This window comes from Chrysochloris asiatica, unplaced genomic scaffold (assembly GCF_000296735.1).
Source record: "Chrysochloris asiatica unplaced genomic scaffold, ChrAsi1.0 scaffold00123, whole genome shotgun sequence".
Lineage (NCBI taxonomy): Eukaryota > Metazoa > Chordata > Mammalia > Afrosoricida > Chrysochloridae > Chrysochloris > Chrysochloris asiatica.
In genome coordinates, this window is record NW_006408641.1 from 2,015,009 (window position 1) to 2,041,533 (window position 26,525).

The 26,525-nt window shown below is 36.2% G+C and overlaps 1 protein-coding gene across 2 annotated transcripts in view; it reads left to right on the forward strand.

The window, feature by feature from the left end:
* Nucleotides 1–26,525, forward strand: part of DPP10 (dipeptidyl-peptidase 10 (non-functional)) — a 1,131,029-nt gene that overhangs the window by 584,737 nt on the left and 519,767 nt on the right. For both annotated transcript variants that reach the window (XM_006868717.1, XM_006868718.1), the window contains exon 5: nt 10,735–10,809. In XM_006868717.1, the coding sequence (XP_006868779.1) occupies nt 10,735–10,809 (75 nt within the window). The remainder of the gene's footprint in view (nt 1–10,734; nt 10,810–26,525) is intronic.

The following is a 26,525-nucleotide window of genomic DNA, read 5'->3' on the forward strand; positions in this document are numbered from 1 at the left end:
AATACCAATAAAAGAGAAAACAGTTGAGGTGAACTTGAATTTCATTCTACTTGGGTTAACAGTACATGACCATGGATGCAGCAGTCAATAAATCAATATTGCATTAGGAAAATCTGCTGCAAAAGATATCTTGAAAGTTTTTAAAAACAAAGGTGTCATTTTGATAACTAAGGTCTACTTGACCCAAGTTATGATCTTTTCAGTTGTTTCTTATGCATCTGGAAGGTGGACAATGAAAAATTGAAAAAGAATATACACATTTGAACTGCGATGTTAATAAAGAATGTTGAATACACCAGTGACTGCCAGAACAAACATATCAATATTGGAAGTACATACAGAATACTCCTTGGAATTGAGGATGGTAAAGCTTCTTCTTGCTTAATGTGGACACATCATCAAGAAAGACCTGTAGAAAAAGACACACTTTGGAAAGTACAGTCAGTGAATCTGATCGAATTCCTCTTTGAAATGGGTGGACTTAGTGGCTGCCAAAATGAGCTCAAGTATACCAACAATTATGAGGGTGGCACAATCCCATCCAGTGTTTTATTCTAAGGTCACCATGAATCATAGCAACTGAATGGCAGTGAACGCCACCAAACTCTGTAGGGATCTATATAAGGATCTAAAAACCTATCTGATTGGTTCTCAAGAAGATGTACACTTTAAAGCATTGTTACTTCCCTGTTTTAATCTCATTCATAACAGTGACTCAGATTATATGATTTGTTGAATGCAAAACTGATAATCTGCTCTGTATACTTTCGCTTAGTTCACAATAAAGATGAAACAAACAAACAAACAAACAAACAAAAAAAACTCATGGAGTTTTTCGGACAAGCAATATTTGTTACTGTATTTTCTCTTTTCAAAAATAGGGAATTGTGAGATCTTGGTAGCCTTTTTCTTGCATGAACACTCAACCTCAAGGTCATTTTGAACTGAAAGGTCGATGGTTCAAACTCACCAGCCACTCCTCAGAAACCTTATGCATGGTCTCTATGAGTCAGAAAAGATTCGATGACACTTAACATCTACAACAACAACACAACCCATACTGAAGACTGTGATCTTTGATCTTCATCAGCAAGTAAATTCAATGACCATTAGTGTTCATCTTCTAATAAAAATTAAAATTGCTTCTCAGGTGTTTAAGAGTAAGATGTATGATTCAAATCAGTAGATTAATATTTTGGCTGTTCACACTGAACATCCAAGAAAAATGTGAATTTGCTAGTAGGTACCGATTTAATGATCTTAAATACTGTGTTGTGCCATTTTCTGTATTGGTTTCTATGATAAAGTAGTCCAGAATTAATAAAATGTATGATGTCCAGAGAAAAATAGAGTGAGAGGGCATCTTTTATATTTGCACAACCTACATGTTGTGGATTTGACAAGGACATATAGCTCAGTCCTCTCTATGAAGTAATCGTGGAGCTAAAAAAAGAGAATCAGAAAAAAATAGCCTAATGAGGATTTTGTTTTTAAATTTCCTGCATACAAACACTGTTGTTGTTAAATGCCCTAGAGTTGGATCCCACTCATAGCCTCCCTGTAGGAGTTTTGAGGAGTAGCTGGTGGAATGGAATGCAGAACTTGCAGTTAGCAGTCTAGTGCTTATCCTACAGAGCCACATGTGGACTCTAATAACACTATTAAGCTATTTTGTAGTTGTAAACAAAGTCATAATAGTCACAATATAGCTTTTCTCTCCCACAATTTTCCTCTCATATGAAGCCAGTCAGGGAATGAGATTTCATATTTAGTACCTACCCGTGGGTGCTATGTGGTTGCCTCTTTTTGAAGTGCATCTTGATCTTCATTTTCTTCTTCCTAGCTAGTGTTTTCCTCATCCTGTATAATGACCCTTCTCTTTCCTCCACCCATATTTGGCTAACTTGTTAAATGCAGAGAATGATTTTATCTGACTCATTTATAGATTGACTATACAAGTATATTATAAGAAGCATACTCATAATATATAGTTAATTACTTAATCTGTAAAATACATTTAATTTTTCTTTAATAAAAGATGGATTTTCTGAACATTTTTTTTGTGTGCTAAATACCTAACAATGTATAGATCAATGACTCTGTACAATAAACACTGAACTGCCTGCAGACCATAATGTTTTGGTCGATCCCACCAGCTACTCAAAGGAAGAAAGACAAGGCCTTTTGCTCCCACAACAATTTACAGCCTTGGGAACACTCTACAGGGTCTCTATTATAGAGTCATTATGTTAGGATTATATGAATCTTAAGGACAACAACACTTAACAACAACAACCTAAAAATGAGATTGAGTAATGAGAGTTGTTATACCCCACAATAAATTAAACCTAAGGGATATGTGCTAACACTTGTCTGTCAGCTTGTCAGACTTTTGTGATTTGAGTATTACTATGACTCTGGAAGCTATGCCATGAGTATTTTAATTACCAGCTGTGTCACCCTGATGGACAGGTTTCAGCTGAGCTTCCAGATGAAGACAGACTAGGATGAAGGAGAGATGGACTACTTCCAAATATTTAGTCGCTGAAAACCTTATGAATAGCAGTAGAACACTTCAGCACCAGAATATTGAGCATTGAATCATGATAATGAGAACCAGAATACTATCAGTTATATTGCTGGAAGATGAACCCCTCAGGTTGGAAAGCACTGAAGTTGCAAGTAGGGAGGAGCTACTTTTGAATCTGACAATGACATGTTTTACTATGCTGGGAATGACAGATTGAAGAGGAATGATGTTGCATTCATTATCAAAAAGAACACATCAAGATCTGTCTTGAAATATAAAGCTGTCTGTGATAGGATAATATCCATATGCCTACAAGGAAATCCAGTTAATACCACTATTATTCAAATTAACGTGGTAGTGGTGGTGGTTATGTGCTGTGGAGTCAATTTCGACTCATAGCGACCCTGTACAGGGTTTCCGAAGTTGTAAATCTTTACAGGAGCAGAAAGGCTCATCTTTCTCCCATGGAACCAACTACTAAAGCTAGTGATGATGAAATTGAAGAGGTCTACCAACTTCTTAAGTCTTAAATTGATCAAATATGCAATCAAGATGTATTGCTAGAATGTAAAACTTATGTTCTCCCATGTAAACTATCACATAATTCACAATAAAACATTTTTTTTTTTTTAAAAAAAAAGATGTATTTCTAATTACTGGCAATTGGAATGCAAAGGTTGGAAAGAAAGAGGAAGGATCCTTGATGATAGAAATAATGCTGGAGTTCCCATGATAGAATTTTGCAAGATCAATGACTTCTTCATGTCAAATACCATTTTAAACAGCATAACAGATGACTGTACACATGAACCTCACCAGATGGACTATACCATCAATTGCTCAGATGCAAGTTCAGGCTGAAGCTTAAGAAAATTAAAACAAGTTCACGATAGCCAGAATATGACCTTGAAAGTATCCCTCTTGAATTTAGAGATCATCTGAAGAACGGATTTAAAACATTAGACACTAAAGACAAAACCAGAAGAGTTGGGGGATAACATCAAGAACATCATGGGAAGAAAGCAACAGGTCATTAATACAACAAGAAGGCAGGAAAAGACCAAAATGAATGTCAGAAGAGACTCTGATACTTGCTTCCCAGCATTGAGATGCTAAAACAATTGAAAGAAATGAGGAGGTACAGTAGCTGAACAGAAAATTTCAAAGGTTGACTCAAGACAGTGTCAAACATTATAACAAAATATGCAAAGACCTGGAGTTAGAAAACCAAAGGAAAGAACACACTCAGCGTTTCTCAAACTGAGGGACGTAAAGAAAAAATTCAAGCCTTGACTTGCAATATTGAAGGTTTCTATGGCAAAATATTAAATGATGCCAAAAGCATAAAGAAAAAAAAAAGATGAAGAAACACACAGTCACTATACCAAAAATAAATGGTCAATGTTCAACCATTTTAAGAGATAACATATGATCTAGAGCCAATGATACTGAAAGAAGAAGTCCAACATGCATTGAAGACATTGGCAAAGAACAAGGCTCCAGGAATTGATGGAATACAAATTGAGGTCTCTCAACAAACTGATTCACCACTGGAGGCACTCACTCATCTATGCCAAGAAATTTGGTAGACAACTACCTGACCAAATGAGTGGAAGAGATCCATATTTGTGCCCATTCCAAAGAGAGGTGACCCAATGTAATGGCATCATTGGACAATAATGTCATCAGACAATTTTGCTGATATCCCATGCAAGTAAAATTTTACTAAAGATAATACAAAAATGGCTGCAACAACACATTGACAGAGAACTTCCAGAAGTTCAAGCTGAATTCAGAACAGAATATAGAATAAGGATTATCATTGCTGAGGTCAGATGGATCTTGGCTGAAAGCAGAGAATACCAGAATGTTGTTTCCTTGTGCTTTATTTTCTATGCACAAGCTTGTAATTATGTGGATCATGACAAGCTAAGGACAACATTGTGAAGAATGAGTATTCCTGAGCATTTAATTGTGCTCCTGAGGTGCCTTTACATAGATCAAGAGACAGTTGTTCTAGCCAAAAAGGGAGCAACAAATGGTTTAAATTAGGAGAGCTGTATGCTAGTTTGTATTCTTTCACCATACTTTAATCAAGTCCTATGTAGAGCAAATAATCCAAGAAGCTGGATTATATGAAGACAAATGTGGCATCAGGATTGGAGGAAGACTCATTAACAGTCTGTGATATGCAAATGACACAACCTTGCCTGCTGAAAAAGAAGAGGACTGAAAGTATTTACTGATACAGATCAGAGACCACAGTCTTTGGTATGGGTTGCATCTCAATGTAGAGAAAACAAAAATCCTCACCAGTGAAACCATAAACAACATCCATATAAGTGGGTAATAGATTGAACTTGTTAAAAAGCGTCATTTTGTTCAGATCAACCGTGACCACTCATGGAAGCAGCAATCAAGAAATCAAATGATGGATTTAATTAGGTAATTCTGATACACAGGACCTCTTTAAAGTTTTCAAGAGCAAAGATATCGGTTTGAAGAATAAGGTGCACCTGACCCAAGCCATGGTCTTTTCAATAACCTCATATATGTGTAAAATTTGGACAGTAAATAAGGAAGATCATAGAAGAATTGGTGCATTTTAGTTATAGGGTTGGAGGAGACTATTAAAAGTACCGTGGATTGCCCAAAGAACAAACCAATGTATTTTGGAAGAAGTACAGCCAGAGTGCTCCTTAGAAGCCAGATGTCCAGACTTCGTCTCCTGTACTTTGTGCATATTATCTGGAGGGATCAGGGTCAGAGAAAAAGAGGACAAGCCCCAATGACATGGATTGGCACAGTAGCATCTGTGGGGAGACCAGCTCTCCGCGGGGGGTAGTGGGACACTAGAGGAGATGCGGAGTCGGCAAAGAATGAATGAAAGGCTTTCTCAGTCAGCTTGCTACGCTGTCTGTGCTGTCCAGCTAGCTTGTTTTTCTTTTTCTGTTGCTGCTGCTGCTACTGGCCCAGCTCAGCAAGTCTTTATTTTTATACTTCAAACTACACAGTACATCAGTTGACACTTTTATCTTTTCTTGAAATATTACACAGTCACAACATTCTTGCACCTGGTCAACCTTGACAAAAATATTTCTGCGATGTTCAAATTGACCTTCATCTCCTTTCTCAGTATGTGATAAACTGTTTCTTCTTGCTTCTGCTAAGAGCTTAATTATCAACTTTTTATCCTACATAATGTACTATTATTCTCATAATAAAAGTATTACTAACATCTACTTATTTATTTTTCTAAAGTATTCATTAAATTGCTTGAAAGCTATGTGGCGTAAAGCCCAACTTGGCTAATTGCTGCAGGAAGTGTAAATTATTAAGTCAAAACTATCCTTCACTCAAGTTCATTGTTGTCTGCTTGCTTACACAGGTCCTTGTATGTAGGGGTTTATGAATTCTAGCTAGTAACTGATTGTGGTGAGGTCTATGGGGGTTGGTCAGCTTGACTCTAATTTGTTATATGCTTTTGTGGCCTCACAAATGCAGTTACTTAGGTTCTCTATGAAAGGGAGTAATTTACACAATTCTCTTTTGTATTCAATGCACCAAAGCTGAAAGCAATTGTTGCTAAGCCAGTTTTTCCTAAGGTTTGTAGAATTCATAGTGAAAGGCTGTGAATATGACCATATTACATAATTTTACAAGTAAAATTAAAATTACTCTAAAGAGAAGGTAGAAAGCAACTTCTGAGAGCCATCTGTCTTTCAAGATGACCTTTCTATTTGCTGGAACTGTGTCAAGTGGCAAAAGTGAAGCTGTTCTTTACCATCCACCGCTTCCCACAGGTATCAACAATGGGCTCAGGTATCACAGTCATTGTGATCCTAGTGCAGGACTGGGCAGTGGTTTGTCTGTTGTACATTGGGTTACTATGAGTCAGTACCGACGCGATGATACCTAACAAACAAACAAACAAACAAAAAAACAGGGGATGTGTGTGTGTCCACAGGGTGTTTGTTGGAGTGAGGCTGTTTGTTGTTGTTAAGTGCCGTCGAGTTGGTTCCAACCCATAGCAACCCTGTATAGGATTTCTAAGGAGTAGCTGGTAAGCTTGAACTGCAAACCTTGTAGTTCAAATGACTTTGCATTCTGGTGCATTAATAGGACTCCAGGCTGTTGGTAGAAGGAAGGAAAGGGGAAAAAAAACAAAAAAGGAAGGAAAAAAAATAGGATCCATGAAGATCAGTGTTCTTCTTTCATCATTTTCTGTCTGTTAAAAAATTTACCATTTATAATTTAAGCCTGAGGGATTTGCCCAACTAAGACTTCTTGACCTGGATTTTTGTTATCAGAAATGCCTGTATTTATTTTTATCACCAGTGTGTTTCAAGACCTAAAATAGTACTAGTCTTGAATATGTAGTTCCCATTTTTATTATCATTTCTCAATCTTAATGCAAACAAGTCCTCCCACCTATTTCTGTAATTCTAACTTTGTCTCTTATTCTAATCCTCTTACTGAATCATTTCACAGTTGCAAGTCATACAAATACATATTTTATATGTCCTGGCACTTCTGACAGTTAAGTATGTTTTTAGTGATGTTTCTTGCCATGATTTTCAAAATCTGACATCTCAGAACACCATTATTATCTTACTATCACCTCTGGTTACAATATTATTTCCTAGAAAAGCATATAATACTTTTTGCAGAGGAACCCAGAAAAGCAATCCTGAAACAATTACTAATTATTAGATGAACTGCACACACATACAAAATCCGATGAATCACCTGAGCTAAGAAGGACGGAGCAGGCATAAGAGAGGTGAATCAGAATGATATTTAAGAGAATGAAAATTTTAATAAAGAGGCAGCAGATAGGAAAGTATTAGTGATAAGGAGATCAGGTTTAGGAAAAACAAAACACTGAAGAAAGAAACGATGACTATTTAAAGATTACATGTAAAAAATAAGCAGTGCTGATAACAATTTCGTTGTCATTGATCTACTACAATAGAGAATGTTATTTGTGTTATGACTTCCCTCCCCATCTTTTGTTTATTAGTGGGGAAGTGTTTGCATGGAACCAGCCATAGATCTTCATCAAATAATGCCTGTAACTGATTAAAGATGGCACTCCTACGTAGCCCTCTTAAGCTCCAGACTTTTATCTATAAATCCTAAACATCTATTTGCTATCTTTCAGGTACTACAAACATATCATATTTTACACTGACATTTTTAAAAGTGTCCTCAAAATATATTTGTTTTTCTCTTCTTCCCATTTTAGATAGTGATAGTTTGGTGCTACAGGGTAATGCACTGGACCACAAGGTCAGTTTGAAGCACAAGTTTAATGGCTCAAACTCACCAACCGCTCCTCGGAAAACTTACACAGGGTTACTATGAGTCAGAATCAACTCATTGACACTTAACAATGACAGCGTTCAGTCAGTTGAACAAAGTTGAAAACCTGGAGTCATTGTATAGTGTTCCTTGTTTATCCACCTACAAATCTGACTATTTACTTCTTTTATTTTGATTAGCAGTCTCCCTTTCTTTTTGTGTCCCTAACTCTGCCTTTGCTAAGGTTTTATGCCTTTTTGGATTGCCATACCAGTCTCCTACCAGATCTCATAACGTTAAGACTTCTTCAGATGTAACTCATTGTTCTACTCAAAGGCAAGAGTAATTGTTCTACATTCAATCTGACTTTGTGACTTCTTGCCTTTAAGTTTCATTATTAATGAAAACAGTGATGCTTATATTATTAGTGTTACTATCAATACATGCTCCTGCTCCATGAAACTTTTAAGATACTTGTCCCTTTTGTGAAGATCATACTAGGTCAGCAGTACAAACCTTTGAATCTCAATACATGGTCTCTATAAGATGGAACTGCCTCAACTGTACTTAACAACAATAACCAGTCCCTTAAAGCATTTGAGTTCTAGTTCCCTGCCCTGCAATGGTATGGATAACAGAAATCCATACTGTTTATCTTACACTTCCCAATATGGTTTGGAAAAAGTCATAGTGGCCTCTGTTGCTTAGCTATTTTGTTCTTTTAGTGTCTGCCATAAAACCAAAAACCAAGCCCGTTGCTTTTGAGCCCATTTCCATTCGTGCTTTACCATTGCTGTTGTTAGCTGACCTTGAGTTGATTCTAACTCATGATGACCATGTTTGTGAAGAGTAGAACTACCTCATAGGATTTTCAAGGAAATACCCTTTTGGAAGCAGATCACCAGGACTTTATCCCAAGGTATCACTGCCTGGGTTCAAACTGCAAACCATTCAGTTAGTAGTTGAGCATAACTGAGGGATTCTCTTGTTACGCAGTGAGAGCTCAGAAATAGTGTTTGTTAGAATTAAAGACTACATACAAATGGAGTACCATAAACTCTTCTCAAATTGTCTAAAAGCATACATTTGTTTTTCAACTGAACTAAATATCTTGTCTTTCTCTTTTAATCAGTCTAGTTAACCGCCTGCATATTTATTTTCACCTTTTTATCCTGCCATGCCAGGCATTACTAGACTGGGCCTAGATGACAGGCTGCATGCATTTTAATGTTGTTTGTATCATGCTGGGTGTTACAGAATGTACTGGATGGCACCAGTTCTGAATAAGGACAATAAGCATGTAGAACACATTTAAGCCTCCTTTTGTTTTAATAGTAATTCTGTGATTAAATATATTGATAACATTATAGCATATTGACAATAATACACTTCATGGAGCACTAATTTGAAGCCTTGCTAGGTTGAGACTCAGCCAGAGCTCTATTAATGCTTATAGTTAGGCTCAAGGTAGACCAAGGAATCTCCTGTGGTTACTAGGGAGACTTAATCCTCTAGACATGGTAGTCTATACAAAGAGAGATTTCCCTAGATTCTTACTACCCCTAGATTGTACAAATCTGCCAAGCTGCAAAGCTATGTTTCTTATCCATGTATTGTTAGTGAGCCTCTGCACAGAATTTTCTAAATGCAAAAAAGATCCAGCAGGCCAGGCCCCTGAAAAGGTACTTGGAAAGTTTCCCACTTTGTGTGCTGCATAAGCTAGAGGCAGCAAAGTGATAATTAATAAAGTGCCAGACTGGATAATTGCAAAAACTGTAAAAGATACTCAAATGTTGTTACCAGAGGCACAAGCACACCTGTGAACAAGTGAAGTTAATTTGTGTGAGGAATGTCACATCAGGGCGAATAGGAACTAGAGATGTGAGATTTTCTTTAAATATTTCATACTTCAGATAGAGAACTTCAGTTCTCAATAAGAGAATTCCTGCTGATGCGTTAATACAGAGCTTATGGAAGCTGTGGCCCCTGCTTTGTCTTGTGTACAGGGTCAATCAAAAAGCTTTGCTATCAAATCCTAGAAACCTTTATTAAACAAAAATGTTTAAATGTGAAGCCATTGTTTCTCAACATACCCTCCTTCTTGAGCTAGGCACTTCTGAAGATAGTAGTTTCTTCTCTTTAATCCTTTCCCCAAATAATTCTAGGCTCTGCAATTTAGCAGTTTTGGCATCATCTAGGGACTAAAATCATATTCCTTTTAAATATTCTTTGTGTCTTGGGAACAGAAAAAAAGTCTAAAGGGGCAAGAGTTAGGCTGTAGGGTGAAGACAGGGTTTCCCAACAAAATTCTCTCAGGACAGCCTTTGCTTGCTACTTCCAAAGAATATGCAGGTACATTGTCATGATGGAAAACTAAAAATCCTTGTTGAAATTTTCTTGGCATTCTTCTCATCATGCATTTTCAATTTCCATAGACAATCTTCCTAAAAAGCCCATGTGGTCATCATGTGCTTATTGAGAAAATCTATGACGATTACTTCTTTGGGTTCTCCCAAAACAGTCACCATAACCTTCGATATTACTTCTCTGTCTTGAATTAACTGACCCAGAATATCACTTCAGAAATCATTGTTTTGTTTGGACCTTTCTTTGAAGGTGCCCAATTGCGACAGAGACAAGTATATTAACAAGATAACTTGTCTACAGCCATCCCCAGATCCCAGAGACATGCTTAAACATGTTTTGTTTGGCATAAACCCATGCATGTATGAACTGGAACCCTAATAGTGATACTTTATCACTTCCCCTCATACACAGTAGGAGGGAAATTGTCTGTTTCAGAATATTGAGATCAAAATCAATATTTATTTATATATTCATCTATATTAATTTCTGTGTTACTAAACATTTTAAGAAAATGTTATTATGTTTCTTTTAAGGTAACCTTCAAAGCATCAAGACATTCAGTATCACCAGATTTAAAATATGTTCTTCTGGCCTATGATGTCACACAGGTAAGGGAATGATTTTCTTTGAGAAAACTTTGCTTTGTGGTGCATTCTAGTGCCAATCATATTTTTCCTTTGACATCTGCTCTTCTAGGGAAAATGTAGCATATCCAGTAGTTGCAGAGTGACATTAATGGCTGATGTTGCACAAGACAGATTTTGGAGATAATGTCCTTGTGTGGCTAGCAAATAACTTGTACAGTCTGACAGGCATTTATGCTGATAAAGTCTCTCTTTTCAGAGAGTGGCAAAGATTAGCAAATTCAAAAATTAGCAAATAGGGGCTTTTGAAATCCCCAAGGTGTCATTGTTATTCTTGTGAAATACTGTCGAGTTGATTCTTACCCATAGTGACCCTGTATAGGGTTTCCAAGGAGCAGCTGGTGAGCTTGAACCACCGGCCTTGCAGCTCAAACGACTTTGCAGTCTGACACATTAGCCCATAACGCCACAAGTCAAAAATTAAGTGCTTGTTTTTTTTTCTTGTATGTGGTGGGTGGTGGTCGTGGTAGGAGTGTTGTGTGGAGGAGTCAGTTCTGACTCATAGTGACTCTGCACAAGGTTTCTGAGGCTATGAATCATTATTGGAAAAGAAACCCTCATAGTTCTCCATCAGAACAGCTGGTAGGTTCGAACTGCTAATGTTGAGGTTAACAGTCCGACTTGTAACCACTACACTACCACAGCTCCTTTTTCTTTTATGTATACATTGGGGATTTTCCCACTAGTTTTGCTCAGAGCTACAGTGTGTATAGTGGTGAGGGACTGAGGACAACACTGATCGAGTTGTGGCCAATGACGATTTAATGGTATTTGAGCATAAGCTTTTGGTTATAGAAAATAGTGCAATTGATTCCATACAAATAAAACCTTCTAATTGCAATTAGTGTTTTATTATTCCATGTCAGCCCTGAAGCACAATCAGAGCAGTATGTATGAGTATTTTATAGTTCCATATAATTTGTGCTCTGGTAGCGGGCTGTGAACCGCAAGGTCAGCAGTTTGAAACGACCAGCTGTTCCGTGGGAGAAAAATGAGGCTTTCTGCTCTCATAAAGATTTATAGCCTCGAAAGCCCTGTACAGGGTCGCTATGAGTCGGAACCGACTCCACGGCACATAACAACAACATAATTTGTACTGTTAAAAAGCAAATTATACATTGGAAAGGCAATCCAGCAGTTTAGTTTTTGTAGAGGATAAATGATTGGAAATCATTCAAGAAAGTTTTATGAGCTTTAAGATGGACAATAAAAATTTATGGACTTATGGCAAGAAACCTCATATTATGCATTGAAAGTCTTTGAACACATGAATTTCACAGTTGAAAAGACCTACTTGATGGTTTTAATATCTTTTGGGATATACATGTGCTATGTTTTTAGAATAGTTTATATTTTGATGGTTTAAAATCATTTTAGACTGTAAAGAGTCTGGGAAGTTACACTAAGAAGCATCTTTAATTATTGTAAACCATGGACAATTTTTTCTTTATCATTATTAGCTTTTGTGTTATCGCTATTCGTTGAGATTTGGAACATCCATGTAATTTTAAGGAAAAGAAAAACTTGTATAAACAAAACTATTATAGTATCAAAAAAGGTTTAAAATAATATTCTTTGAAGAATCTTAAATGAAAATGGCTGCTATATTAAATTGATGATGAACTTTGTAAAAAGCAGATTTTAATAATTATGGCAATGAAAACTGTATGATACTGGTAGAGGGACAGACACATAGATTAATGGAGTAGAACGTATAACCCAGAAATAGATCCAAATGAATGTGCACAACAGATATTTTTTATTTGAAAAGGGTACAAAAGCAGTTGAACAGAGCCCAGGTAAGCTTTTTTAATAAATGCAGTTTAAGAAAATTAGACAATCATAGTAAGGAAAAAAAAAAAAGAAAGAAAAATAAAAAATAAAGAATCTTGACCAAACACCCTAGAAGAATTCAAAATGCATGGTTGGCTTCAACAAAATTTAAAACAATAAAATTTTGAGAAAAAAATAAAATAGAAAATCTTTGAAATCTAGAGCTAGAGAAATAATTCTAAATCTTTACACCAAAATCAGTTATTAGAAAAAAATCAATATTTTAATTTCATAAATACTAAAACCTTTTGATTTGCAAAGACCCTGTTATAATCAAGTTGTAGATTGGGGGGAAATATTTGCAATTCACATAGTTGACTAAGGATTAAGGATTAGTATTTAGAACATACAAAGAACTCTCAAGACACGACAGTTAAACAAAAAGAAAAAAAAATCAATTAGAAAATGGGTCCGATATATAAAGAGATACTTTATTGAAGAGAATATAAAAATGGTAATTAAGAACATGAACATAGTCTTTTAGAAACATACAAATTGAAATCACAATGTAATATCACTACATATGTAACAGATTAAGTAAAATACATAATAGTGACCCCGTCAAAAGCTAGGGGCCATGCAGTAAAACTGAATCACTGATAGATTGCTGGTGGAAATGTAGAAGAATACAGCCACTCTGAAAAATATTTCATTTGTTCCTTTAAAAAACTAAATATGCAGCCACCATCTGATCTTGTAATAGTACTCCTGGGCATTTATCCCAGAGAAATGAAAATGTCTGTTTACACAAAAAGCTGCACACAAATATTGATAGCAGTTTTATTTGTAATAGTCCAAAACTGGGAACAACCCAGGTGCCCTTCAGTGGGTGGGTGGATAAACAAACTATGTTGTATTCACACAACTCAGAAATGAAAAGGAAGAAACTATTGACATATGAAACTGGATGAATCTCCAGAGAATTGTGCTGAACGAACAAGGCAAGCCTAAAGGTTTGCATGCTGTAGGATCCCTCTTACATAAAATTACTGAAATAATAAAATTATGGAAATAACAAATGAGGATTAGGGAGGGAAGTGAATGTTACTATTTAATGATATGGGGCAGCAGGAGGTCCCCTTATGGTGACAGAAATGTTCTGTGTCTTGACTATATAAATGTTACTATTCGATGAGTTGTTACCAATTTGTTATCATTAAAAGAACCTGGGTGGATGGTACATGGAATCTTCAGATATTGTTTCTTATAACTGCATGCAAATTGACAATTATCTGAAAAGAAAAGTAACTGAAGGATACTTTCTAAAATAAGACTGAAAACATTTTTTTATTCCTCTTTATGTATATAAAATTCATCACCCATATGGATTATATTAAATCTTTGAGATCTTCTGCCTCAAATAAGTTTCTAGATAGAGAGATGAAAATATTTCAGTATCCATTTCCATATTTATAAGGTTTTATACAGATTTATATAAGTTTTATACAGATGCAACATAATTTTCAAAGGTTTATAGCTGGAAATATTTTAAAAACAGTGAAAAAGATGATCGGTTATTAAGCAAACTAGTGATATTAGTTTGAGATTCTTGCATCTTTGTGCATGTCAGACAGTGCCTTACTGGAAGAACAATGTTTTGTGGTTGCTTTAAGATGGTTAGATTCTGCATGAGAAAAAAACTATATTGTGATATGCCAGTTCGTTTCAGATAGTATCATTAATGACCATCCTACAAGCACAGAAATTAAAGTCGCTTTTTCATCTCATTTTCAGAAACTGATTTTTGGTAATTCAGATTTATCTTTAAAGGAAGGATCTAGAATATAAAGTCTAAAACTAGGCTTCCTTTAGATACTTGGGCATGATGTATCAAAAGTCTATGATAATATAATTGACAATTACATTGATCTGACCAATCAAAATATGCTCATATCATTTTTATTTACTTTGAGGAAAATTAAAGGTACATTACAACAAACCATTTTCTAAAAGATGAGAAGTTATTATTATAATAACTTTAAATGATTAAATTCAAATGAACACTCATACCACATCATTCATTCGTTTTATTTTTTACCCGCCATCCAGATATAAGCTACTGAGTTGTACATTGTGTTAAGATATGAGTGTATGTGTGTTTATATGTACACAAGAATGAGTCATCTCCTTCAAGAAATATGAAGTCAAAGAGTGGTAATATGACACAAGCACTTACATCTACCACATAGAGCACTGGATGATATGAGAGCGGTAACATTTGAGAACATTTCCAATCACAGTAAACACAGGGTGTTGGAGGGGATGCATATGCTAGACTTTAAAGGAGAGATTTGTAAGGATTAGTTGAAAGGCATTCTTGGCAAGATGACAACATCAAAAAGGACTGACAATTTATAAAGTAAACAAATAAAATGTAGAAATTCAGCTTGAGCTCTTATATAATAACTTGAATATCAATCTTTTCTATACAGTTTATATTAAGATGCCAATTTGGGTATTTATTTTTCAAAAGTAAACATAGCCAATGATCACTGGGGTGTGTGTGTGGGGGGGGGGATATGCACATATAAAATTCTCATTTATAAAGATGAGAAAAAAGGGATCTATCAAGCCCACTCTCACTTATATGCTAGAGTTATTATTTTGTGTTTTTTATTTTATTTCCCTTTATGTGTAAAATTTGAGAAACATGAATTATCATACATTACACATTGCATTGGATAGACAATCTTATGTTAATTTCAGAGAGATACAAATTTCTAAATTTGCTATTTCTATGGGGCCTGTATCTTGTTTCTTGGCTCTACTCCATCAGTCTATGTTTCTCTCCCTGTACCAGTATCACACAGTTTTGATTGCCATAATTATTAAAATCTGCTTTTTAAAAAATTTATCATCAGCTTAATATAGCAGCCATTATCATTTAAGATTCATCAGATAGAGAATATTATTTTTAAACTTTTTTGATATTGTAATACTTTTGTTTACACAAGTAAAAAACGTGTCTGTCCCATGCTTTCTCCTTCACATGGATGACTTTGACTTTTCTTCACATAGACACGCCTTTATCATGGTTGCCTCAGGTGTCCCCTATCATAAATGCTATTTAATACCTCCCCTTTGAAGTATTTATTATAATAATGATTTTATCTAGCACAGTCCCTTGCAAGGAAAACAATTTTTAAACTGATAAGTTGTATAACTTAATAAGCTAGAATAACTTGCAAAGTTTCCCCAAGTGCCAAGTGAAACAAGTGACCCTTCCCTAAGCTTGCTTGGCATCTGATTTATACCGTTGCTTTAGTATTTTTGTTATTATATTGAACTTAAACATTACGAGTGCACCCCTCAATTGAATTTTTGTCAGTACATGCCACTGAGTTGGTTTCAACTCATAGCAACCCTGTAGCAGGCTTCCAAGGAATGACTGGTGGGTTTGAGTTACCAACCTTGTGGTTTTCAGTTCAATGCTTACCCTATACAACCACTTGCTTCATTCATTTTATGCCCTGAGAGTTTTCCACAGTGAAGAACAGTAGTCAGTGTTTCTGGAAATGAAACCATCACTCTCAAACTTTGCTGCCCATTAGAATCACCTGGAGTATTTTCGAAATTATGACTGCTTAGGTCCCAACCTGCAAAATTCTGACTTAATTAAACTGGGGACAGTCCAGACTTTGGAATTAAGAAGTACCTTCGAGATCCTAATGTGCCACCAGGGTTGAATATCACTTTATTTCAGTGGACTGTTTTGTTTTGTTTTTCCAACTATTAAAGACTTTGCAAACTTGAGACAAAGGAAACACTGGGAATAAAAATAGTGGATTATTTCATTGCACCTAGTTTTTAGTACAGTTTTTACCTGCACACCCCAAAGTCTTATAGCTTATTGGTGGCTGTATAATGAGTGAGTGGATCCTCAAATTTACCTAATATGCTCCAGGAAGAAAAGCTTTTTCTCTGGTATAATCTGTTTCTCAAATTCACAGCATAGCAGCAGCATTTGAGAATCTGTTAAAACAGAAATTCTGAGGATGGGACCCTCCAGATAATTCTGATACCATCTCAAGATTGCGAACCATTGGCTTAGAGTAATAGATTTCTTAATCTTTACCATATACAGGTCAAAGATTTAGAGAAAATATCATTTATGGAAGATGACCTTCAGCTTTTGTTCCTTTAGTACTTCACAGTCATTTGACTTTGCATTTAATTTCTAACTGCTCCATTTGACCTTGGACATCAGTCTGATCTCATTTACTCTTAAAATGTATGCTTGTTCCATTGTATTTTATTTGTAGTACATGGGATTTGGAGAGGAATATGTGTGTTCAAATTCAAGTAAATGTTTAAATTTGATACTGCAGTATAACTGCAGGAAAGTGCACATATTATGAGATTAAGCTGCTGAATTTTTACAGTTTGGAAATATTCATACAACCCTTAGCAGATTAAAAAACAAAACATTATTCTTCTCCAGTCCAGTCACTGCTCACCACAAAGGAGACCACTATTTAAATTTTCAACAATTTAGATTAGGTTTACTTATTTTTATACTTTATAGAAATATATCATGTACTCCTTTATTTGTCTTTATATTTAACAATATATTTGTGAAATGTATCCATACTCATTGTGACTTCACAGTACAATAATAGACTGTTCATCCTCATTATTGTTTGTTATTAAATGCCATCGAGTCAGTTTTTTCTCATAGTAACCTTGCAGAGGGTTTCTGAGGCTGTATATCTTTGCAGGAGCAGAAAGACTCATCTTTCTCCCAAGAATTGACTGGTGGGCTCGAGCCACTGACCTTGTAGTTAGCAGTCTAGTTCTTCTATTAGGCTGTTGATTGGGCTGAAAAAGAAAGTAGATTATCTGAATAGTAGACTTTTATTTTGGATTCTGTTAAGCATTTTGTCTCCCCAAAATATGCACCAACTTGGCTGGAACATAATTCAGTAGTTTGATAGTTATGCAGTGATGTAATTTGACAGTTATGTAATGATGTAATATTCATACTCATGATGTGATCGGATGTGATCAGACAATAAATCGTAAGGATACCAGAATGGGATGCAATACCCTTAATCATGTCACACCCCTAATCTGATGTAAAGGGAGTTTCCCTGGGTACAAGAGATAAAAAGAGAAGAAAGAGATCTACCATTATCAAGAAACAAGAGTCTGGAATAGAGCTAGTCCTTTGGATCTAGTGATTCTGTGCTGGGAGCCTCTGGAACCAGGAGACACAGAGAGAAAGCCTTCCCCTAGAATAGACGCTGAATCTTGACTTTTAGCCTCCTAGACTCTGAGATAATACACTGGACCATGTGATCAGTTTGATCTACAACATCGGCAATTCAAATCACCAGCCACTCCTTGGAAGCACTATAGAGTTGCTATGAGTTGGGATTGACTCGATGGCAGTTAACAACAACAATAACAAACTGTGATAAAATAGCTATGTCTGCTAAAGTTGTCCTCCACTGGTTATATTGCATTTTAGCTACACTATATAATAAAGACAGATTCTTTCTCTCTTCACTCCCCTCCCTTCTGTTATCCTGTTTGTCATTTGGCATAAATTTTAAAAAAAGAGATTGTAGAGTAGAAACAATATTTGTTGAGTACCAAAGTAGTACCTCTTACATGGGAAGTAATTTGTATGTTTGCCAATTTAAATCTCTCAATGTCTCTGTTCCTTAGCTCTAGATATTCTGTGATATAGGGCCTGGAGAATTCGAGATGGTAACTAATTTACTCAAGGGTCCCATTGTGGAACTAGGATTCAATCCCATCTTTCTAGCTTTAAAGCTTCTGGACTTTTGGTTACACTATCACTTTGAAAAAAATTCTTAAATATTTTATCTTCAGAGATTTATTATACACTCTAACATAATTATTTTCTTATTCTTTGAAACCATGTCAGCAGGACTTTAATTAAGCAGTTAGAAGACAAATGGAACTTCTGTTGCATATAATGATTTGCCATAATTAAGTGGCATTTATTACTCTTTTCTAGGCTTAGTGGTTATACATTTTATTTCTGCACATGCTTCTTTGAAATTCTCAAAATTATCCACGTATGTTTTTTGTGAGATCCATTTCAGTGCCATACAATTGAATATATGTATAAAGAAAAAAATACCAATATAGTTGGTCATAATATTTACTGTTAAAAAGATTCATCAAACATTTAGCTATCTCTCATATCTTACTCAGTTACTTTTTTGTTATTCTGAATTTAAATGTAATCATTTATTTTATATTTTATTCTAATATAATTGAAATCATGGATCTACTAAATTATTTGACTAATTTATTAAGACTTTTTGTGTGTGTGTGTGAATTATATGATAGTTTACATGGGAGAACATTAGTTTTGCATTAATTCTATCGTAAATTGTTTCATTGCCATGGTTACAATCCCCTCCATGCATCATCAACCAACCAAAGGATATACCCTGCAAGCCTGCCCCCTGCACTACCCCCCCCTCCCCCCCCTCCAGTCTTCAGCACACAGTCACTCTCCCTCTCTGGATCTAAAGTCCCCAGCTGCTCCATCGCTCCATGTCATCATCTCTGCCTCAATCTCAGGCATCACTACTTCTCTGGGTAGGGTCCCACTCTCGGCTCTTCTCCATTGATGGTCCTAGGGACCTCTGCTCCTAGACTGGAAAGTTAATCACTCCCTTCCTTGCTATAAAATGTGTACCTTTATATTTCCAACCCTCACAATCAGTCCTGATAACAATTATTCACTATTGTATCACAAGAGACCCATCTGCATTTCATTTCATCAGCTCTGCCTAGACAGATTGGATGCTACTCACAGGAGATTCTGTCTTCCTCCATGCCCCCTGGCTCTAGGTTCCCTCTTGAAAGCTTATAAGCTAGTCACTTCTTGCCTTTGTAGCCCCCCCGCCCCCGCCCCCCCCCCATTTTGGGTAGCCAATGTCCAAGTTGCCCATCCCTATCTACTCTGTGTATGGAGGGGGTGGGAATGATTCTTGCTGTAAGGATTTGTTCCCTCTTTTGAGTTACTGCATCCATAGGTGTAGGCCAAGTTCATCAAATTGTATCAGATTACTCTTTTTTTCCTCTTCTTTCTTCTTCTGGTTGAGCTCTAATCATCCAGTCATTCAAGCCGGGTCAAGTGGGTATTATCTGCAAGTGTGGGTGTTCTTGTGCATATGCCCTCTCTTTTTATCAGCTGCATGCTTCACTCTCCACATTGTTGGCTTAGCTTGCCACTTCATTGCTGTTTTTCCCTCATTAACCCTTATGGGAGATAAGGCATTTTTTAAAAGTCAACAATGTTTGTATAGAAATATTTTTTTGAAGACAAACACAATGTGAGTAGAATCAGGCATTTAAACATATAATTTTAAAACAAATTCTCATTTATAGTTTTCTTAGTGTTTGAATTGAAAATCCACATAAAAATATTAAAAAATTCACCTACCTATTGGTAGCACCTATTTCACACTGCCAAATTTCTTTATTATTAGGTCTTATGTTTTGGGTCAGAAACTTTTAATTTTTTGCTGTTTTAGCATAATTAGATGTGTTCTTTTTGCATAATGAGGTATATAACTGCATAAGAACAAGCATATTGAATATAAAAGTAATAACTGAATGAATTGTTAAAATTGTATCTAAATCAAGGACAAGTCAGTTTAAAAGCAAATGTGTTGGATCTGCCATGCTGCTGTTTGCCCTCCAAACTTATTGTTGTTGTTAAGTGCCATCAAGTCTGCACAGACTCATAGCGACCTTATGCACCGCAGAAGGAAACACTGCCTGATCCTGGGCCAACCTCACTACTGTTGCCACGCTTGAGTCCATCGATGCTGCCACTTGGCAAATCCATCTCGTTGGGGGTCTTCCTCTTTTTCTCTGACCCTCCACCTTACCAAACATGATATCCTTCTCCAGTGACTGGTCCCTCCTGACAGTATGTCCGAAGTATGAGAGATGAAGTTTGGCCATCTTGGCCTCCAAGGAGCACTCTAGCTGCACTTCTTCCAAAACGGCTCTATTTGTTCTTTTGGCAGCCCATGGCACTTTCAATATTCTTCTCCAACACCATACACTCTGCAAAAGACCAGTGTTGTCATCCTCTGGAGTTAAGTGGATTTGGTTCAGTTTATGTCTCTAGTAATCTTTAGCTCAATAGACAAGACCTTCTTTATAATAAATATCTTATGTGAACTAAAAAGTCATCACTGTAAAATGAATCCTGCATGCACAGCTGCCTGAAAAAGTAACATATCTCTAGTGAATTATGTGATTAAGTTCTTTAGTGCTTTGCAATTACATACATATTTTTTTAAGGAGTCTGTGAGAGTGCATAAGCTAGTTATTGGGTTGTGTAAACTGTTGAGTTTCTTGCACTTGGGGGGTGCACTAATATTCCAAACAATCCTATTAATAATGAACTCAGAAAGTGCATCCTGGCAAAGTGATTTTCTTCAAATCTATGAAACTTGGGCTATACATCCTGAGTGCTTCTCAGAGACCATAGGATGCGTACTTCTCCTTGTTTATATCTCTTGCTGTTAAGCCTGCCTCCTAGTTAATCTCCTCCTTACTAAAGAGAAATGATAAAATATGAGTAGTTACATTAATATCAGTTTTGGAGACTTGTTTTTGGTTTTAACAGAAAAAAAAAAATTAAGCTCACAGGGGGAAAAAAGTAAGGAAATCCAAGAAAGAGCTTTTGAAACTGAAATTTAAAAGTTTGTGTTTTTGTAATAATTATTTGTATTTATCACCGTTTCATCCATATGCTTTGGTATAGCATTTTTAATTTTAATTTTTAAAATAACCTGAATTTATTATGGACTCCTGATGTGGTGCTATAGGATAAGCATTGGGCTGTGAACCACAAAGTCGGTGGTTCAAACCCACCAGCTGCTCCTCAGAAACCCGATACAGGGACACTATGAGTCAGATCCATCTTGACATACTTACCAGCAACAACAAATATTTATTATCAAGAGACTGAAAATATTCCACAACAGATGTTTATTATAGTGAGGTTGAAAGTATTCCACAACATAAAGATATTAGGTCTCTAGGTGACATAGTTTATGCTTGAATTGGTGTGCAAACCTACCTATTGGTAGCACCTAAGGAAAGGCCTACCAATCTGCTTCAGTGAAGAGAATTGTTGTTATGTGCCCTCAAGTCAGTTCTGACTCATAGCCAACCTGTACAGGAGCGGATGGTGAGCTTGAACTGCCAACCTTCCAGTTCAAGCCAATCTTTCAGTGCAGTGCAGTGACACCATGAAAAGCTTCTAGTTCAATACTATTCTATCACACGGGGAGTCTCCATAGTTGCAGTCAACTCAATGACAGCTCACAGTAACAACATAAAGATAATCACAAGACTCTTTTCTCTTAGAGAAAACTACGATTAATAATTGGATTCATCTCATACAAGAATTACTTTGGTCAAAAGTACGTAGTTTTTCCACTTTAAGAAAAATCATAGAAATAGTAAAATACAGTTCATTATCGTTCCATTGTATCATGAATATTGTATTCATCTTAAATATCTTTTAAAACATATTCTTGATGCATCCACAGTAAATTCATGTTGTGGATATACCATAATCAATTTTTTGTTTCCTTTATTATTTCATTTGCACTGAAGTTCTAATCTATTACTTTCACCAAAAAAAAAAAAAAAAAAAAAAGCTGAAGTGGACATCCTTGTAGATAATACCCATTACTGGTTTTTATTTATTTATTTTTTTCCCCATTAAACAGATGGAGCTGGAGTTATTAGATCACAGATTTTTACACTATTTAGCTTCATGATACCTATTGCTGAAAAATGCCCAAAGTATGTAGACATATCATTTCCAAGCAAATATAAAGAATTCTATGTTTACTTTCAATTTAGAATACTGTTCTACAGGATATTAATGGTTATTTTAGGGTAAAGCAATATGCATAATTTAAACAAAAGAGTTTCTCAGTATAGGAATCTGCAATAGGTTAACAGAATTCAATCCTTCTCTTCCGACTACTGAAAGCTCCTTGATTCAAACTCACTGTCTACTTTAAGTGCAAATGTCTAACCTCAGGCTACAGAAATTGCAAGCCTTCCTATCTTAAACAAATAAACAAGTTCACCAGCAAGCAAGGTATCTCCAGGGATTCTGGTGCAATGACACCAGAAATGACAAACTACAAGAATTTTAGCAAGCAACAAATAGAAGGACAACAGATTTAGTGAGATAAATCTAAACATTTTTTACCACCCATTAGTCAGCAGTTCAAATTCACCAACTGCTCTACAGAAACCTTGTACAGGGTCATTATGAGTCAGAACTGACTCAAGGACACTTAATGGAATCCTGGTATGACACTGTAGGATGAGCACAGGATAGCAAGGTCAGCTTGAACCAAAATGTTGGAAGTTCAAAATCACCAGCCACTCCTTGGAAACCCCATACAGTATTGTTATGAGTTGGAACCAACTCCAGCCACCCCCACCACGAGTCAGAACTGACTGAGTGGTACCTAACAAAAACAACAGTCAAAATGATGGAGTTATCATTTGCATTTATCTTATAAATAGTACACAGTTCTGGTAGTGTAGTGGTTATGAATCGGGCTGCGAACCACGGGGTCAAACTACCAGTTGTTCTGTGGGAGAAAGATGAGGCTTTCTGCTCCTGTAAAGATTTTCAGCCTCGGAAACCCTGTACAGGGTCTCTATGAGTCGGAACCGACTCCACGGCACATAACCACCACCACCACCATAGACAAGAGTTACAGCTCCCAGATGGTACTTAGAGTTGTCGAACTGGACTGCTAACTGAAAGATTGGTGCTCCAAGTCCACCCAAAGTTACCTTGTAACAAGCCTTGGTAATCTGTTATAGACAAAACAGCCATTGAAAACCCTAAAATCCACCCTTCTGCTCTGACACACATGGCGTCATTATGAGTATCATTTCAGACTTGATGTCAATTGTTTTTAGCAGTTAATGGAAGAGTAGCTGTTCCCATCTTAATCTACAAGGTGCAGACTCCTAACAACTTCCATTGGCTACTTTTTTTATATTAGGCAAGTTTCTATTGAGATCAATGACTAAATGAGTGTTGAATACACAATTACAAAATTCAGGTATATTTAGGAAAGACATTCTTAGAATAGACAGTTACATTTAAAGTTATATCAAGTCAGTTGGCTCTGAGATACTGTACTCATTTGAAGGCTGTATATGTAAAATGGAACAGAGAACACTCTCAAAGACTAGAAATGTTGATGAATAAAATGGTACCTAGAAAAAATTGTAAAATATGAGGGTGATCACAAGGTCAGTGGTTTCAGTACGTCAGCTGTTCCACAGGAGAAAGATGAAACTTCTTGCTCCTGTAAAGATTATCAGACTAAATAGGTTTTAAGTTAAAAAACAAAGAAAACCAAACAAAACCTGTTAAAAGGGACAATGAGAAACACTGTATACAGATAACAGGATTGATAAAAGAGTTAATTAATCAAAACTATATAATAAAATTATAAAACAGCTGTATACATATAACAGAGCCCCAAATATACTATGCAAAGGGAGAACTGAAAGGAAAAAGAGACAATTCTACAATAATAGAGACTTTGATGCACCACTTTAAATAATGACTAGAACATTTAGATGGAAGGTCAGTAAGGAAATAGATGAACTGAACACTATAAATGAACGAGACCTGTGCTCTATGTGATTTTGGGGTTGGAAACTCCGGTATGACATGGGAAAGAGAAGTCAGAGAAGCCTTCAAAAGTAATTAAGTTAATTGTACTCACATACCCAGAGATAGGGAGGCACAGAATGCCAAGACACAGGGGTCACACAGGAGGCACTGGGGGCAAGCTAACAACAAACTGGGATCATAGGAGAGAGTTTATGTGTGAGAAATACAGCAAGATTAGCTAGCTTTGCAAGCTTCGTGTGGGTTGCACATTTTAAGTATTCAGGCTCAGACTCTGTATCTGTTGTCTGCAAATAATAAATAGGAACTGGGCCCTGCTGTTGGGTACCTGACCTCTGGAGGATTTGGACATGTGCATAGTGACTTGATAAGGAAAAGGTGGATTTAATTAGCAGCTCAAGAATGGAAAAAGACCAACCTCCTACTAGATACAGGAAAACTTTTAAAAATATATTACATTGCAACCTAACAGACATTTATAACACACTTCTCCAATTGCAAAAAGTGGTGTTAATCACCCCTTCCACAGAAGTCTCTACTTGGCTGGGTTTGATGGTTCATTGTAATGGCCACCTAAAACTCAAGCACCATAATTGCAATTATGGGATGTATTAGGGAAGTTAGCAAACTACAAGAAAACCTCTCCTCTGTCTTGCCCACAGGCAGGCTTATCGCTGGCCCTGGGCTCCTTAGCCTGACCTCTCCTCTGATCTGTCAGTGTTATAAAGGTCTTCTCCTGTTACTGATAAATGTTCACCAGGCACACCACTCCATGACACTCAGCCTAAAGACATGTGGCTCTAGTACCATAGGTCAACAAACATAGTTTGCCTGAAGACACTCAGCCTTACTTGCACCAGGGGCTGGGAAGCCCATAGCTCTGTCTCGGGCTCTGGTTCTTGTTTCAGTTGCTGCCACTCCTTTGCCACTCCTCTGGTGTCGCAGCTTTCTCTTCCAGGGTTGAGGAGGTTCAAAGATGCAGGGACCTCAGGTGCAAAGGTTATACTCCACTCTTTGCTCTTCTTCTTTGTTGGTAGTAAGATTCCCCACACTTAGAAAGATGGCTAATTTTATACACATCAGAGGCCTAAGTTTTAAAATCACAGTTAGCACTTTTAAGCGCTCACAACTAAATCGTGTAATTCAATCACCATTTTTTCTCACAATCTCTCACCCAACAGGACAAAATGTTGCTTGGAGGGAATTACAGACTATGACTAGAAAAGACATTATTAAATAACTCAATATACTGCAGCAAAGCACATGGGTCCCTCTCTAGGTCTGTAGATTAGGTTACACAACAAACGTCAATACATTTAGAAATATTATAATCTCACAAAATATATTTTCAAACCACAGTGGATTAAAACTAGATGTCACTAACAGCATGCAAATGGGAAATTTAATAGATATATGCTAATTATGTAATATATATCAATTGGTCAAAAACAAAATCTCAGAGTACATTAGAAAATTCTGAAAGGCCATTGAAAATGAAACCACAACATACCAAAATTTACAGATAGCAAAGTGATTTAGCATTCAGAAGGAAACTGTAACTATAAATGCTTACATTAAAAAAGAAGAAAGATTGTGACTCCACAAATTTACAATACACCATGAAGAACTAGAAAAGAAAGAAAACATTAACCCAAAGCAACCGCAAGAAAACTAATTATTAAGAACAGAGTAGAGCTAAGTTGAATTAAGTATGGAAAAGCAATAGAGTAGATCAATGAAACTAAAAGTTGGTTCTTTGAACAGATTATTATCATTGACTTTAGCTAGACTGAGGAGAATCAAAGAGGGATACTTAAATGAGAATTGAAAGAGTAACATCATTGCCCACCATACAGAGATAATATGGAGTATAAGAGAATATTATAAATAATTGTATACCAAAAAAGTAAATAAACTGACTTTAGTGGAAGAAGAAAATCTCAACAGACCTATCTCAAGTAAACAGATTGAATCTTCCTACAAAGGAAACCTCCCTACAAAGGAAAAGCTGAGAAAAAAGCAGCGGTGGGTGTTTTCACTGCTGCTTTTCGGTATTTTCCTGGTGTGGTGCTGTGGTTTAATGCACTAAACTACAAAGTCTGTTTGAACTGCAAGGTCGATGGTTCAAACTCACCAGTCCCTCCTCAGAAATCCT